The 13,973-nt window shown below is 49.1% G+C and overlaps 1 protein-coding gene across 1 annotated transcript in view; it reads left to right on the top strand.

Annotated features, from left to right (window-relative positions):
* Window positions 1–423: 423 nt before the first annotated feature.
* Window positions 424–13,973, top strand: part of DRGX (dorsal root ganglia homeobox) — a 31,483-nt gene continuing 17,933 nt past the window's right edge. Inside the window, exons 1-5 of the mRNA XM_047759566.1 lie at window positions 424–457; window positions 4,643–4,740; window positions 5,650–5,751; window positions 8,979–9,157; window positions 9,243–9,355. Of these exons, the coding sequence (XP_047615522.1) occupies window positions 424–457; window positions 4,643–4,740; window positions 5,650–5,751; window positions 8,979–9,157; window positions 9,243–9,355 (526 nt within the window). The remainder of the gene's footprint in view (window positions 458–4,642; window positions 4,741–5,649; window positions 5,752–8,978; window positions 9,158–9,242; window positions 9,356–13,973) is intronic.

Here is a 13,973-nt window from a genome sequence, read left to right as displayed (position 1 = left end):
GCTGCCTTTCGTGCAGATAGCCTGGCGTGCTTGGCGGACTTGGCTGCGGTGGCCTGGGTGCAGGGATTGCAGCAGGGACCTCTGAGAGCCGGGAACCAGACTGAGTGGTTTTGGTGTTGAAGCCGAGGTGGGGGGACTTCTGCCCAGGTGGTGGACCCCACCGAAGGGCTGTCCCACCGGGCCCGGCTAGCAACAGTACTATCACCTACCCCCCCAGCCTCCACAGTGGGCTGAGGGTGTTGGGAGGGGGTTTTCCAGGAAGGGAGTGCCCCGGGGCGCTCTGGGGCTAGACTAGGGCGAAGGCAAAGGGAGACCTAGGGTCTGTCGCTGTTTACTTTGCAGCGAGGCCAGATCTACGCGCATCTTGTTATCCCGTGGTTACTCTCCGGAGTCCTGGCAGTCCAGCCCATCCGGCCGACCGCGATGTTTTATTTCCACTGTCCGCCACAGCTAGAGGGTGAGTAAGCGCGGAGCCACGAGCTGCTCCAAAAGCTGGCGCCGGCCAGAAAGCACCAAAGCCGCAGTTGGGGCTGGTGTTTGGTTGGGTCCCTGCTCTGAGGGGGGCTATGCTTCAGGGTGGTGGGTAGGAGTGCCCTTGGCCCCCTCCCCACATCCTGCTCCAGCCTTCCCTCCCCTTGCCACCTGCCTCCCACCTCCCTCCCTGCTTGGGCCAGTCCGCTGCCCCAGGGGCTCTGAGTGCTGCAGGGACCAGTGGGTCCTCCCAGCACAGATGCTGGTGTCACGCCTTTAATCGGGGCTCCCCTGCCTGGGGGGCCACATCAATCTTTCATGGTGTTTTGCAAACAAACTGATAATTGGAGGTAAACTGGGTGGCCGGCATGGTCCTGGGCTGGACATGAGCAGGAAGGACCCAAGGCCAAGCTTGCTGTCAATTCCTGCCCAAGACAATCTTGCTCCAGGTCCTCAAGGTCTGTTCCAGGCCCATATGGCTCTCAGGAGCTGGATGACCATGCCCGCCACTGCCAGAACTGCCCTGGCATGGTTCCTCCTCTGTGACTTACTGGGTTTCTGACCCCAATTGCTAACCACTTCCCCCTTCCGGGGGCAACCCATGGGCAGGGTTTGGGTCTTTAAGGGTCTCCAGTTCTTTGAAAAAATTTCGCTTCAGGATCCTTGGTATGGTCTCTGTACTGGCTTGTTGGGGGGTGGGGGGGATAGGTTGGTGAGAAGGGGACAGCTTGGATCTCTGGTCTTGGAGGATCCCCAGGGGTGGGCCTTTCACACAAGGAGGAGATTACTATGCATCAGATAAGTGCAGAGCCACACATTCTGACCTTTTAACAGCGCCTTCCTCAGGCCAGTAGTCTCAGCCATATGCTATTAGGATTTACATAACTGGGAGCAATACCAGGACCTGGCTTTGGCTGCATACTCCTTTGATTTATTTGGGGTGGGGTAAGTGAAATTTTGGAGAAATTCAGGAAGGTATGGGGCAGAATAAAAAGTTGTGAGTTGCTGGGGGCCCTGAGATATCAGAGCATGCTCCTTCTGCTTGCCCCAGTCACCTTGAACCGTAGCTGGCCGCAGCTGGCCAGTGTGCACAGGGATTTCAGAAAGTTTGTCTTGTTTTTCCCATGGAAGCTTTTAAAAGTCCAATAGGATTTTCTAAAGGAGGCTAATGAGGACCAGTGTTTCAGCCATGAAAGCTCGATCAGCGTTTCTGAGAAGAGAAGGTCATAAACTTGGTTGCATTTCACCTCCTTTTACCTCCAAAGACCCCTGCCAATGGGCTTTACATAAAGGTCTGACAGGTCTATTCCCTGATATCGTACCCTAAGACTGGAGGGACATCTTTTGCTCGTGCAGTGGACACACTTTTTCTGCATCTCTGAACCTCAGGTTTGGACTGATTGATGCCCGCAGGCAGATCACCCTTTTGGTTAAAGTGGGAAGGCTGAGGTTTAGGCATTTAGCAGGTGGTGGGCTGCCTAGGTGACTGAAGGGAAAAGCCTTGTCTTCAGGATGGGTTGCAGAAGTCGATTGAGGAGAGTCCTGGCCAGCCTCTCACATCCCCAGCACCCCAAGCTGCTTGCTGCCCCCAGCTCCTATAAGTTGGCTCACCTCTCCTTTCTGCACCTGGGGCACATCTCCCACATTGACACTGAATCTATTGCTGTGGCCAGAAGAAAAGAGATGAGTGTTTAAGAACTTTTCTACTCCTTTGCAGATACGTTTCTAAGCCAGTTTTGCAGAAAGGGATGTTTATTTTAATTTAGTGTCAGCGGGGAGAAGCTGATCTGCTGCAGGTGGAAAGGCTGAGGACAGACCTTCGGAATTTGATATCTTGTCATTGTCTTTCAGTTTTTCAATTTTTATGTTTATTTTTTATTAATCTAGGGAGGCATACAGGAGAAAGCAAAGCATAGTTCATAATCTCACTTCTCAGATGATTTTGCTGATATTAAGTTTAATAGTACTACATCTACCTGCTTAGGAAATTTAAATAGAACAGAAACTTATACGTTGAAAAGGGAGATCCTCCTTCACTATCTCTTTTTCTGAAGATATTCTCTGTTGTTGGTTTCTTGTGGTTCCTTCAAGAAAAACACAGTTTTACCTGCATTTATCCTCATTTATGTAGTTTTTTCCTCTATATGTTTTGCCTTATTTGTGCTGTGATCATATTGCTCCCATCATTCAGGGCTTTGCTTTTTTTCACTTCATAATAAAAGATTCTGGCAATTTTTCCATGTCAGTGTATGTAGATTTACTGGCTTCTTTTAAACAGCTGTGTGGTATTCCATTATAAGTTGTGCTAAGAGTGCCTGCAGTTGGGCACTTTGGTTGTTTCCAATTTTTTTTTTTCTGTTATCATGTTACCAGGAACAGTATTCTATTTTGGCACACTTTGTAAGTACATTGTTAGATTCCATGCCTGTGTGTGCACTTAAAGTTTTGATGGATATTGTCAAATTACCTTCTAATAAGGCTGCACCAATTCCTGCTCCTGCAAATGCTAATTCACTACACTCTTATCTATACTGGGTATAATTATGCATATTTTTTTTTTGCAAAAATGTTTTGTTTAATTATTACAAGGCTTAACATTTTCATAACATGAGTAACCACTCAATTTGTTTTGAAGTAAAAAGCCCTCTTTCATATTTTCCTCTTTTCTATTAGGTTGTCAATCTTTGTTCTTATTAATTTGATGAACTGTCAGCCTTTGTTTAGGATTAAGTTTGACACGTGGTATTTCACTTAAAGATGTTATAGGTACACTTTGTGAAATGATTTGGAACAAGCAGGTATGTTTGTGAGGCTGATTGTGATTGGAGAGCTTCTGAGACTGCATTTCATCTTCACCAGTCAAGTGCTTTGTTTCAAAAGAGAAAATTTGGTTTCCCACAAAATAATGGAAATAAGACTGATTTGAGGCTGTCCCTTGGAACTTTCCAATGAGCTGGAGAGAAATATTTGTAACTAGGGTTTTGAGGATGAAAGCAGTTTGGTCAGGACAGCGGAGGGGGAAGGCTTCGCCAGGGAGTGGAGATCTGGTGGCAAAGGATGCGGCACCAGGGAACAGAGTAATAAGTAGAAGGGACCCCCTTTAGTCGATAGAATTTTAAAGAGCCCAAATGATCTTGCTTCTTTGGGACAGAGATCCTTCTGAGGGATGATGCCTGGGCATTGTGACTTGCCAGCTCCTAATGCCCAAGATGCAGTGATTCTGAGACCAAAGCCCATGGCAGGTACAGCATTCACAGGCTAATGGGAACTTGCTCGTTTATTTTCCTAAGAAGCCATTGTGGACTGTCAAATAAATGGCGCACATTTGGAAAATGATCTGAATGCACGTTTGGGGCCAAACTCTGTTCTGGCTTAATACGAGCTTTGGAGGCTGTGGAAAGGGAAGCGAGAGCAGTGGGTCTTTTATGAGCCTGGCCAGAGGGTGGGGTGTCCTTTGAGAAGGGTCCTTTTAAAATCTGCTTGGAATTCAGGATGGTCGCTATTGGGGCAGATTTCTTGTTAATTGACATCTATATAACAGATCCACGATGTTGCTGATGAGCTGTGACCAATGGTAATTAATATTCATTTATAAATTTCTTACCTCCTCGTGTCCTGAAGTTCTAGGAGAAAAGTGCTGTGAAAAGCTCTTGGGGACTTCTTTCCTCCCCCCTCCCTAGCTTTTAATCCTCACTGTTTATAGAAATAAGTGAAAGTAAAATAACAGGTGAGCAAAAGGGAAACGTGGAGCCTTCTATAGAAGGATCAGGGGTAGGAGGGATACACTGGAGGCACATTGGACAGAGGTGCAGCTGGGAGCCAGCAGGCCAATGAGGGCTCCATCTCAAGTCAGTGACCCTTCTGGGCTCAGAGTCCAGAATTTCACAGGTGGACTGGGCTGCCAAGGGTAAAGTCACCGCTCACCCTGTGAAATAGGCATGGTTGGGCTTAAAGTCAAAGGTTACTGGGAGAGAGAGCATAAGAGAGTGGAAAAGGGGAGGTGGCCTTAATAAGGAGAGCAGAGAAAGGCGCTTTGGGACAGACAGGGCTCTGTCTGGAGGGGACCGTCCCTGCCTCTGAGTAAGTGTGCATGGCAGGGGCTCAGTGTGGGGACTGGGGGTGGGATAGGGTCGGGGGCTCTGCTCAGGTTGATCCAGTTTGTGCCCTGCAGGCACTGCACCCTTTGGCAACCACTCCACGGGAGATTTCGACGACGGCTTTCTGCGGAGGAAACAGCGCCGGAACCGGACCACGTTCACTCTTCAGCAGGTAATGATGTTTCCCTGATGAGAGTCAGCCACTTCCTGCCTCCAAAAGAATCAGAGTTTGAGCAGCTTTTCTTTGTCTTTTGAAATACGGTCAACTGATTTTGGTATCTAGGTCTTTCTGTCTTCTGGAACAATTTTTGTGTCTAGGAATCTGTTTGGGGAAGGAGCAGAGGATTTTGACCTTATGATCCCAGATAGTAAATGAGGAGGCACTGAGGACTGTTCCCGTTTGTCTTAGGTTAATAGTTTGGGGGAATATTTCCACATCAGCAATATCATTTCAACCTTGAAATAACCTCTTGAGGAAGGCAGGTCAGGTATGCTTATCCTCAATAGATAGATGAGGAAACCGGGAACCCAAGCAGTTGACTGATTTATGAAAGGTATTGTCGCCCATAAGTGGAAGGGCTGCGGCTGGAACTCGATATTGTGTTTCCAGGACCTGGCTCCTTCCTCAGATCTGTCTCACCCCCAAAGTGCACTAGAGCAGAAACCCTAGGTGGTTTCTAGGGGACTAACACAGCGAAGGGCTTCTGCAAGTTGCTTCTGTTCGCCTATGCCCTTTAGTGAAAGCTGTGTGGATTGCACTAATTCCTAAAGCCATTCTTAGATTCAAAATTGAAAATGCATACAAAATACATATATACATGCGAAATACAAATATTTGCCCCTCTCATTTCTACTTCTTGAGGGAAGCGCTGAAGTTGTTGGTGAGTCTTAGCTACTAAGTCATCCATGGTTGAAATTTTATTTCTGTGGGATCTTTTCAAAGAGCTCTTTTCTCCCTCTCCTTCCCTTATTTGATCTGTGAAACTACTTCCTCACCACTCAGAGCAAATTTGAAATATGCATCTGCTTCCTCTCACCTAGCCACAACCTCTCACCAGTAAATATTTTTTCCTTTTACCAGCTGGAAGCTCTCGAGGCAGTTTTTGCCCAAACACACTACCCTGATGTCTTCACCAGAGAAGAGCTAGCCATGAAAATCAACCTCACAGAAGCCAGAGTGCAGGTAACCCTTCTTTTTAATTATTTAACTCTCTAATATTAAAACTGGCAAACTTTTTTTTTTTTTGACATCATGACTGCAGAGTGCACATTTGGCCAAAGAAAGCAAATGAAGACTATCTGTCATTTTCATGATGCACTTTAATAACATCAACATAATGTGGAATATTAGATTAGGTTGATTAATCGGTCATTCATAATTAACTAGTGATAATGTTCTACACTAATTTGTCCGCGTCTCTAAGGTACTAAATTACATCAATGCACATCCATTTCCTTGCTTTGGAAAAAAAAAAAAAAAAAAAAGAGCTGAGATGCTATTCTCAAAGCAGCTCTGACCGCTCTGGGGTAAGGCCGGTCAATTGCAGAGAACTGTGTTTTCATATGGGAACAGGGTAGGATCTGCTTTCCAGAAATTGCATCATGTCCAACTTTTCCCCGGTATGTGGACTCTTTCAGCGAAGTGGATGCGAAGAGCATGGGCAATTTAAAAATCTTTAAACGGCAGCAGAGAAAGGGCTGCCTCAGAGATGAGCATGGCTCGCGGTGACCGCGTCTAAGCAGGGTTTCTTTTGAGAAGCTACATGGTGATTATGTTTAAGTGCACAAACCCGTTGAGCCCAGCAGATGGGCCCGAACGCAGGAGGAACAGATTCACAGCGTTGCCTCTCCGGGCGAGCTATTCTTTGAGCACAATTATATATTCATTTTATTTATGGGGTTTCCTCCATGCTGTTTCTATTCTTCTTTATGTAGGGGCTTGGGGTTAAGACTATGCAAAGATCTAATTGTAGGAAATATAATAGTTTGCTTTCGGTTCCCCTGGGTCATGTTAGTATCTCTTTAAAACCAATGGCTGAAGAGAGATAATGGAATTCTGAGCAGTAAATTGGGGGTTGTAAACAAATTATTTCCCCTATAATCAGATTATGTGATCCTGATTATTAAATCTGAACATGAATCATTGGTCATATGCGGGCAAATTAAACTGATTATTATTTGGAAATGAAAATCTCCTTTGGCCAGGATGCCGTTTATCCTTTCTTTTTTTAATGCCAGCTTGCCAATAGCTGCCTAAAGACTGAACTGCAAATTGAGATAAATGACACAATTATTGAGCATTCAGAAGTGGAAGATCATAACTTCTCTCTGAAAGGTGCAAGGGTGAGATAGGGGCGGTGACAATTAAAGCTGGGAATTGTTGTTCGGGCTATTGTTGGCTATTATGCAAACAGACAATGGCTGTGAAGCATTTGTTTAGTGAGCCTCCATGTGGGGACTCGGCTTCGGTGGCGGGAAGGGAGATGTGTTTACATTTATACCCCTTGCTCATTCAAATATGATTAATGTTCTATAAAGCAGGGTCTTAATCGAAGCTGATGTTGTCAAACAATAACTAAATAGGGAAATAAACGACTCCATCATGCTCTTTCCTCAGAAGCAGGCGAACTGTCAGTGCAAAGTCATTAAAATATGATAATGAAAAATAGCTCAATTAAATGTTGTTATAGCTGTGACCTTCATTCAATTAAGACGCTAGAAAGTGTCTGCATTTTGCTTTGCATTTAACAGCCCTAAATTTAGAATATAGATAAAATCATTATTCAATGGTTGCTGATATGTGCAATTAAAAGCCAACTAGATTAAAAAAAGAAAAAAAGAAACTCAGTGAAAGGAGAATGAAAATTTGGAGGTGGAATGGGCTGGCAGAGGGCTCAGTCTCAGGACCCAGGCTTTCTCCTGGGCCAGCCTGCTGAGGAGGAGAAGATGCCCAGGGGAATAGGAGGAAGGTCTAGCCAAGCTTTTTTTTTTTTTTTTAAGCCAGGAATTGTCTCCTAGGAGAGGAGGAAACAGAGTTAGCTGGAGGGAGTAAAGAGCGGCAAGATTTCACTGACCTCTGGGAACAATGTGGGCCCAGATTGCCTGGCTGCCATGAGGCTGCCCTACAAACGTGGTCTTGGTTTCCAAGGCTTAAAGAACTCCACACTCCCCTCTAGGAAGGCACTTAGAGCAGGTGAATCACAAGCTGCCTCCTTTCCTGAGTATGGTGCCGATAATAACACTAGCTGATAATGTTCATGAAATGATTGATTACCCGATGCCAGGCACCGTGCTCAGTGCTTTTCATGCGTCTCTGCGTTAATTTTCCTAACAATGCTTGGGGGCGGCCACTAGTATTACCCCCAAACAATTTGGATCACGGTCCCCTGTCAAACCACCTGGCCTCACATTGTGGGTCTGCCTGAATGACCTCGGGCAAATTAATTCAACTTTCTGCACTTAGTTTCCTCATCTGTAAAATGGGGGTCATAGAACTATGTGCCTTGAAGGATTGCAGTGGGTTCTAAACCAGATTCACTGTGTCCCAGGATTCTAAACCAGGGCCGACTCCAGAGTCAGTGTTTCTAGTGGATACTCTAGGCTGCTGGTCATGAACTTGCCATGATGTGTTAGAGGTGACTCAGGGTTAAAATCACATGTATGAGGCCAGACGGACTCAGACCAAATCTGCTAGAAGAGAGAAAAAGTATTTTTTCTTTTTACAGCTGCGCCTGCGGCATATGGAAGTTCCCAGGCTAGGGGTAGAATTGGAGCTGCACCGCCGGCCTGTGCCATAGTGAGAGCAATGCTGGATCTGAGTTACATCTGTGACTCATGCTGCTGCAGCTTGTAGCAATCCTGCATCCTTAACCCAATGAGCGAGGCCAGGGATCAAATCCACATCCTCATGAACACCATGCTGTGAGGATGTGGATTCCTCACGACATGGCATGTTCTTAACCTGCCGAGCCACATTGGGAACTCCAGAGGATGAGTATCTTTGATGAGGAAACCCCAGGGCAGTGTTTTATCAACTGCTTTGATGATGAATCCTCCTTCCTGTAAGAAAGACATTTCCCATCCAATAAATATACTTGCAAATACTGAGAATTTTCACGAGACAGTGAAAATTTACCATTATTGCTGGCAGTGCATTTGGATACTTTCTAAGATTTAACACTTATTTAAAAAAATGCCTGTCACACCTTCTATGCTGATTTTTCTGACCCACCCGAGTCTGAAGTTGCAGTTCTGAGAGCACTGCTTGGGTAGATCTTTGGAAAGAGGAGTCTGTGCTCCTGCACACCAGTGCAAGGTGAGCCCTGGTACAGGGACCAGGCATTTGGGTTTGGATGCTGGTTGCCTCCTTCTGTCTGATTTCTTGGGTGTGTGTTGCCATCCGGGACTCAGGTTTGGTTCCAGAACCGAAGGGCCAAATGGAGGAAAACGGAGAGAGGGGCCTCCGAACAGGAGCCGGGAGCCAAGGAGCCCATGGCCGAGGTGACGCCACCCCCGGTGAGAAACATCAACTCCCCACCTCCTGGGGATCAGGCCCGGAGCAAGAAGGAGGCCCTGGAGGCCCAGCAGAGGTGAGACTGGCTGAACTCCGTGGGCCTGGAGGGCTAGTGGGCACACTCAGTTGGGAACTTAGTGTGATTTTTCTTTCTCTGCCAGCCTTGGGAGAACTGTGGGTCCCACAGGGCCTTTCTTCCCCTCTTGCTTGCCGGGAACCCTCCTGAATACGGCCACATATGCCCAGGCCCTGTCACATGTCGCCTCCCTGAAAGGTGAGTTTGGGCTCTGCTGCCTGCTGGGGCGGGTATGGGCTCTGCCGGCCTGTGCCACCTCCAAGGGAATGGCAGGGATTGTTCGCCTGTCCTGCTTTCTTGGTCCGGCCCATCTTTGCACCTGCAGCTGGTGCAGCTCCATTTCTCCTTCTGTCCGTCACAGCCAAGGTCAGGAACAGTATCCCTTTCCACACACGCTATCTTGCCTGATGTCTACATGGCCTGAGAAGGTAGGTGAACATCCTAGGTATCATGGCACCACCCGGGGCCCGCCTGAGAGGAGGTTGTTTCAAAAAGGCCACTCCAGGAATTCCCTTCGTGGCTCGTGGCTTAACGAACCTGACTAGTATCCATGAGGATTCGGGTTCGATCTCTGGCCTTGCTCAGTGGGTTAAGAATCTGGCATCGCTGTGAGCTGTGGCAGATGTGGCTTGGATCTGGTGTGGCTGTGGCTCTGGTGTAGCCTGGCAGCTGCAGCTCTGATTGAACCCCTAGCCTGGAAACCTCCATAAGCCGAGGGTGTGGCCCTAAAAAAAGCAAAAAGACAAAAAAAAAGAGGGGGGCCACTCCGTGTTTACTGCCAGCTCCCTCCTGTTGGAACTAGTTTGTTGGTACCAGTTTCAGGTGCTAGTAGACCGTCTCCATACATGCAGCTCGCCCACCTGCCTTCCCCAGGGCCTCCTAATGTCAGGGGCCTGAACTGTTAGGATTTGTGCTTTTCTGAGATTTGTTCTCTTCTCAAAGGCTGTGGTCTCAAGTATGGAAACAGTTAGGGGCGTTAGAGAGGAGCTCCCGTGGGACTGTCTCAGGGATTTCTGGGGCACCCCCACTGCATGAATGGGCTCATCCTGTGTCTTTCAATTCTTGGCCCCAAACTCACTTTCTCTGCAATGAGGGCAGGTAGCTCTACTGGCCAGTATCAGGGCTGGGCTCCAGAATGGATCTAAGGCAGCAAGTGTAAGTGTTGGGGTGTGTCTGTCACAGCAAGTCTGGGAGGGTGTGTGTGTGTATGTGTAGGTGTGGCCCATGAGCTTTTTCCCCATAATAGGCAATGGGAGAGGACTCCTCTAGGGTGTTTCTTTTGTATTCTGTGTTAGAGCCTGGGGTCTCCTGCCTTTAAGGAAATCCCCTCCATCAGGGCAGGTTGTAGACACACACACACACACACACACACACACACACACACACTCACACACGAACGCACACAGTGACAATCTACATTGCAAATGTGGTTTCTAGGAGGCTGAATGAGGTCAGGATGGAGGCTGCCTGGGGAATCTCTGCAGGGAGAGAAGGGCATTCTAGGTGCAGGGAACAGCATGTGCAGAGTGCAGGAGTGGGGAGGAGAACCAGGTTTGAATGGAGAAGGGCCGGCATGTTGGGTGCCTATGGGGGAGTGGCCAGAGCTGGCAGGCCTTGGACTCTGCACTCCTGAATTTGGATTTCCCACTGCAGGAGGTGAGGCCCTGAGGCCTGCAGCCACTTCTGAATGGTCCAGGCTGCGGGCAAATCCCCGTGCTCAGATGGCTGGTGTGGGTGGATGAGACTCAGCACCTTACTTCAGCTCCAGGGTCTAAGTGTTATGGGAGCACCGCCTCCCGGCAACCCGGGTGGCCTTGGGACATATTCACAGACAGGACAGGCTGATAGGGCACTGAGGAGGTGGGGGCCCGATTGGAAAGGGCTTCCAGAAGACTACCAATGGGATGTGCGTATAATTTGAGGAGCCTGGCTGGGCAGAGATCAGCTCTGTCTGTCTGTCAGATCCTCTCTGCTTCGGTGAGGACCAGCTCAGCTCCCGAGAGCGTGCATCTCTTTTATATGCGTTCTCTGCTGGCCCCACTGCAGCTTCATGAGTTGAAGGTGAATCCACCTCTCTTTGCTGGGGCAGCCTGGGGAGGGTCTCTGGTGAGCTGAGGCCCTGGTGAGGGACTGAGGTGGCTGAAGGAGGGGAGAGGGGCCAGGCTGCCAGCAGGGAGGGCGGGACAGGGCCTGCCAAGGGCAGTGGTAAGAAGGAGACAGAGGTCAGAGGTGGAGGAAGCAGGGCTGGTGGGCGGGTTGGTAAATCTTGTCACCTCTCTTCTTACCTTTACTCGTAGGTACCCTCACCCCAATCTCAGCACTTCCCTTGGGACCTGCCCTGTGTCAGTCTCACTGGAAACAGACTTACTCTTGATGGCTCGGCGTGGTTGGGTGGGGGAGGGGGCTTGGGTTGTGCAGGATTCTGCAGAGGTGACAGAAACCAGGGCGCATCTTTGTGCCTTGTGGTGGCCCTTGCTCAGGAAGCCTGCACGTCCCCACTTCTTGGCTACAGCAGGTGTGTAGGGGCAAGTGGCACACTCCGATGTTTCCAGAGCCGATGAACCCATTCCAGGCAATGAGTGAAGTGAGTGTTTGTCTTTGCTTCCCAGAAACACTTGCTCATTGGAGACACGACACTGCAGCCTTCTTGGTCTGTATGTCATTTTCCCACTTTTGAGAGAGGAGTGGGGAAAAGGCACGTTTCTCTACTGTCAGAAACAGTTCTTTGAGGAGTGTGCTCAGGGGCTCCCCAAGATTCAGCAGAGGTGGGGTGGGGGTGGGCTGGGGAGCTTTGACCCACTCAAAGGTCAGCTGATGGTGGCCAAGTGGGTGCATGGATCCAGCATTACCAGAACTTGAAATTTCAGGAGAAGCTGGAAATCTGGATTTTGAAATAGTGCAATCTTTTTTTTTTTTTTTTTTTTAATGGCTACGCCTGTAGCAACACTAGATCCTTTAACCCATTGTGCTGTGCTGGGGATTGAATTTGAACCCTCCCCTCCACAGCCACCTGAGTAGCTGCAATCGGATTCTTAACCCTCTGTACCACCACAGGAACTCCTGAAATAACCCCATCTTTTAAATGTGGCCTGTAAATCTTTGGCCCAAATGGGCACATCCTTGGTCAGACCTGCCTGGAAGGGCACTGTTCCTCCGCCCTTCCCATCTCTGCTTTCCCTCTGTCTTCTCCTTGCATTCATGGCTCCCCTGCAGGCTCCCCTCCCGGCAAGGTTCCCCTCTTGCTGCTCATCCTGACCCCTGACCCACCATGGCCCTTGCTGTCTGACTTTCTGAGAAGCTGGCTTTTTGGTCTCCAGCCAGCTAAGTCATGTTGGAAAGGGAGGGAGATGTGTGCTTATTGAAAACCTTTTGTGTGCTCTTTCCAGTAGTCTCATGTGTGGTCTCGTAGATAGTATAGTAAACATTGAGTCAGGAGGCTCCAGAGCTGCACAACAGGTCAGTGGACCTGGGATTTCTCTGAGATAACAGCTGGCATTGGTGCAGTACCTTGCGTCCTAGAAGTACCTGACACTGTGTGGCGACATTGCTGGAAGCCAGCAATGCTGAGCTTCTGTCTCTGAGACAGCTGGTCAGCATGGCTTTGCTCCAGTCCTGGGGGCTCAGCCATCCCTGGAGCTGTGCTTAGGGGATTCACCTCTGCCTCAGGACCTGGGAAAACAACAGTGTGTACCTGTGAGTCAGGCTCTGGACACCCTGGGGTTCAACACTTGTTTTGCGGAACATTTGTTAAGTGGTCTGAAGCCTATGTCTTGCAGACTCTTGCAGGCTACATCTGCTCCTACTCCCAGGCTTTTCCCCAAGCTACAGAAGTTATGTGCATGGTCCACTCTAGGCCCAAGAGAGGAGCAACCCCAGTTTGCCACTTCTGGTCTGTGACTTGGACTCCCTTTCCTGACTTCACCCCCAGAGGTAGTTGGGCAACCAGAGGCTGGCAGAGCTGGTGGCCTGAGTTCTGGATCCCAGGGGCCTCTGGCCGACGAGGGGGCTGCTTTAGCTAGCAGGGAGGAGCTTCCTGCAAGCTGGTGCCAGGGGGCACTGTCTAGGCTTCAATGCCCATCCTTCTTTTCACAAACGGGAAACTGAGGCTCAGGAAAGGGAAACCACGTGCTCACATGTCACTTAGCCGCAAAGTCTCCCCTTTGAAATCAAGGCGCTCTCCAAGGAGCCTGATATGCCCTTTCCTCCAGAAGTGATTTATTCATTCATTCTTCTGAGTGGGCAGCTGTTAGTAGTGCCTTTGGAGCCCCCACCCTGCTTCTCCCCGGCAAGTGTGGATGGCTGCCAATCCACTGGCTGTGAGCAGCTGGAACCATTATGAGCTTAGCCCTCTTCTAGCCCAGAGATCCCGACCCACTTCTCCAGGCCTGAAACAACTTGCAGATGACCCACAAGAAAGCAAAGCAAGTTTCAGCCAATGGATTCCAGCCAGAGCTTGTGTCTTCTCCTCCAGGCATTGTGGTCCTAGTGGGATCATATAGCCCTGAACTGTACGTCCAGCAAGTGTCCTGGGCCAGACACCATGGTTCTGGCTCTGCCCCAGACAGCATCCTCAGTGCCACACTGGAGACTCTAGACCTGAGAGTCCAGACCAGGGCTTGAGGACCCAAGCCAAGGCTGACTAGTCCTGCTTAGGCACCTGCCCTGGGTGTGCGGGGAATGTGGGCTCCCCATGCCCGGCAGGGTCGGTTCTTCCAGGGGGCATAAAGAGTGGTCCCAGTGCTCACTGTCTGAAGAATATTCTGTGTAGCTCCAAGTCGAAGGGTTCTGAGTTGGAGGAGGTCCCAGGCATTCAGTT

The sequence above is a fragment of the Phacochoerus africanus genome, chromosome 15 (genome assembly GCF_016906955.1).
Source record: "Phacochoerus africanus isolate WHEZ1 chromosome 15, ROS_Pafr_v1, whole genome shotgun sequence".
NCBI classification, from domain to species: Eukaryota; Metazoa; Chordata; class Mammalia; order Artiodactyla; family Suidae; genus Phacochoerus; species Phacochoerus africanus.
This window is presented reverse-complemented; position numbering and strand designations above follow the sequence as displayed.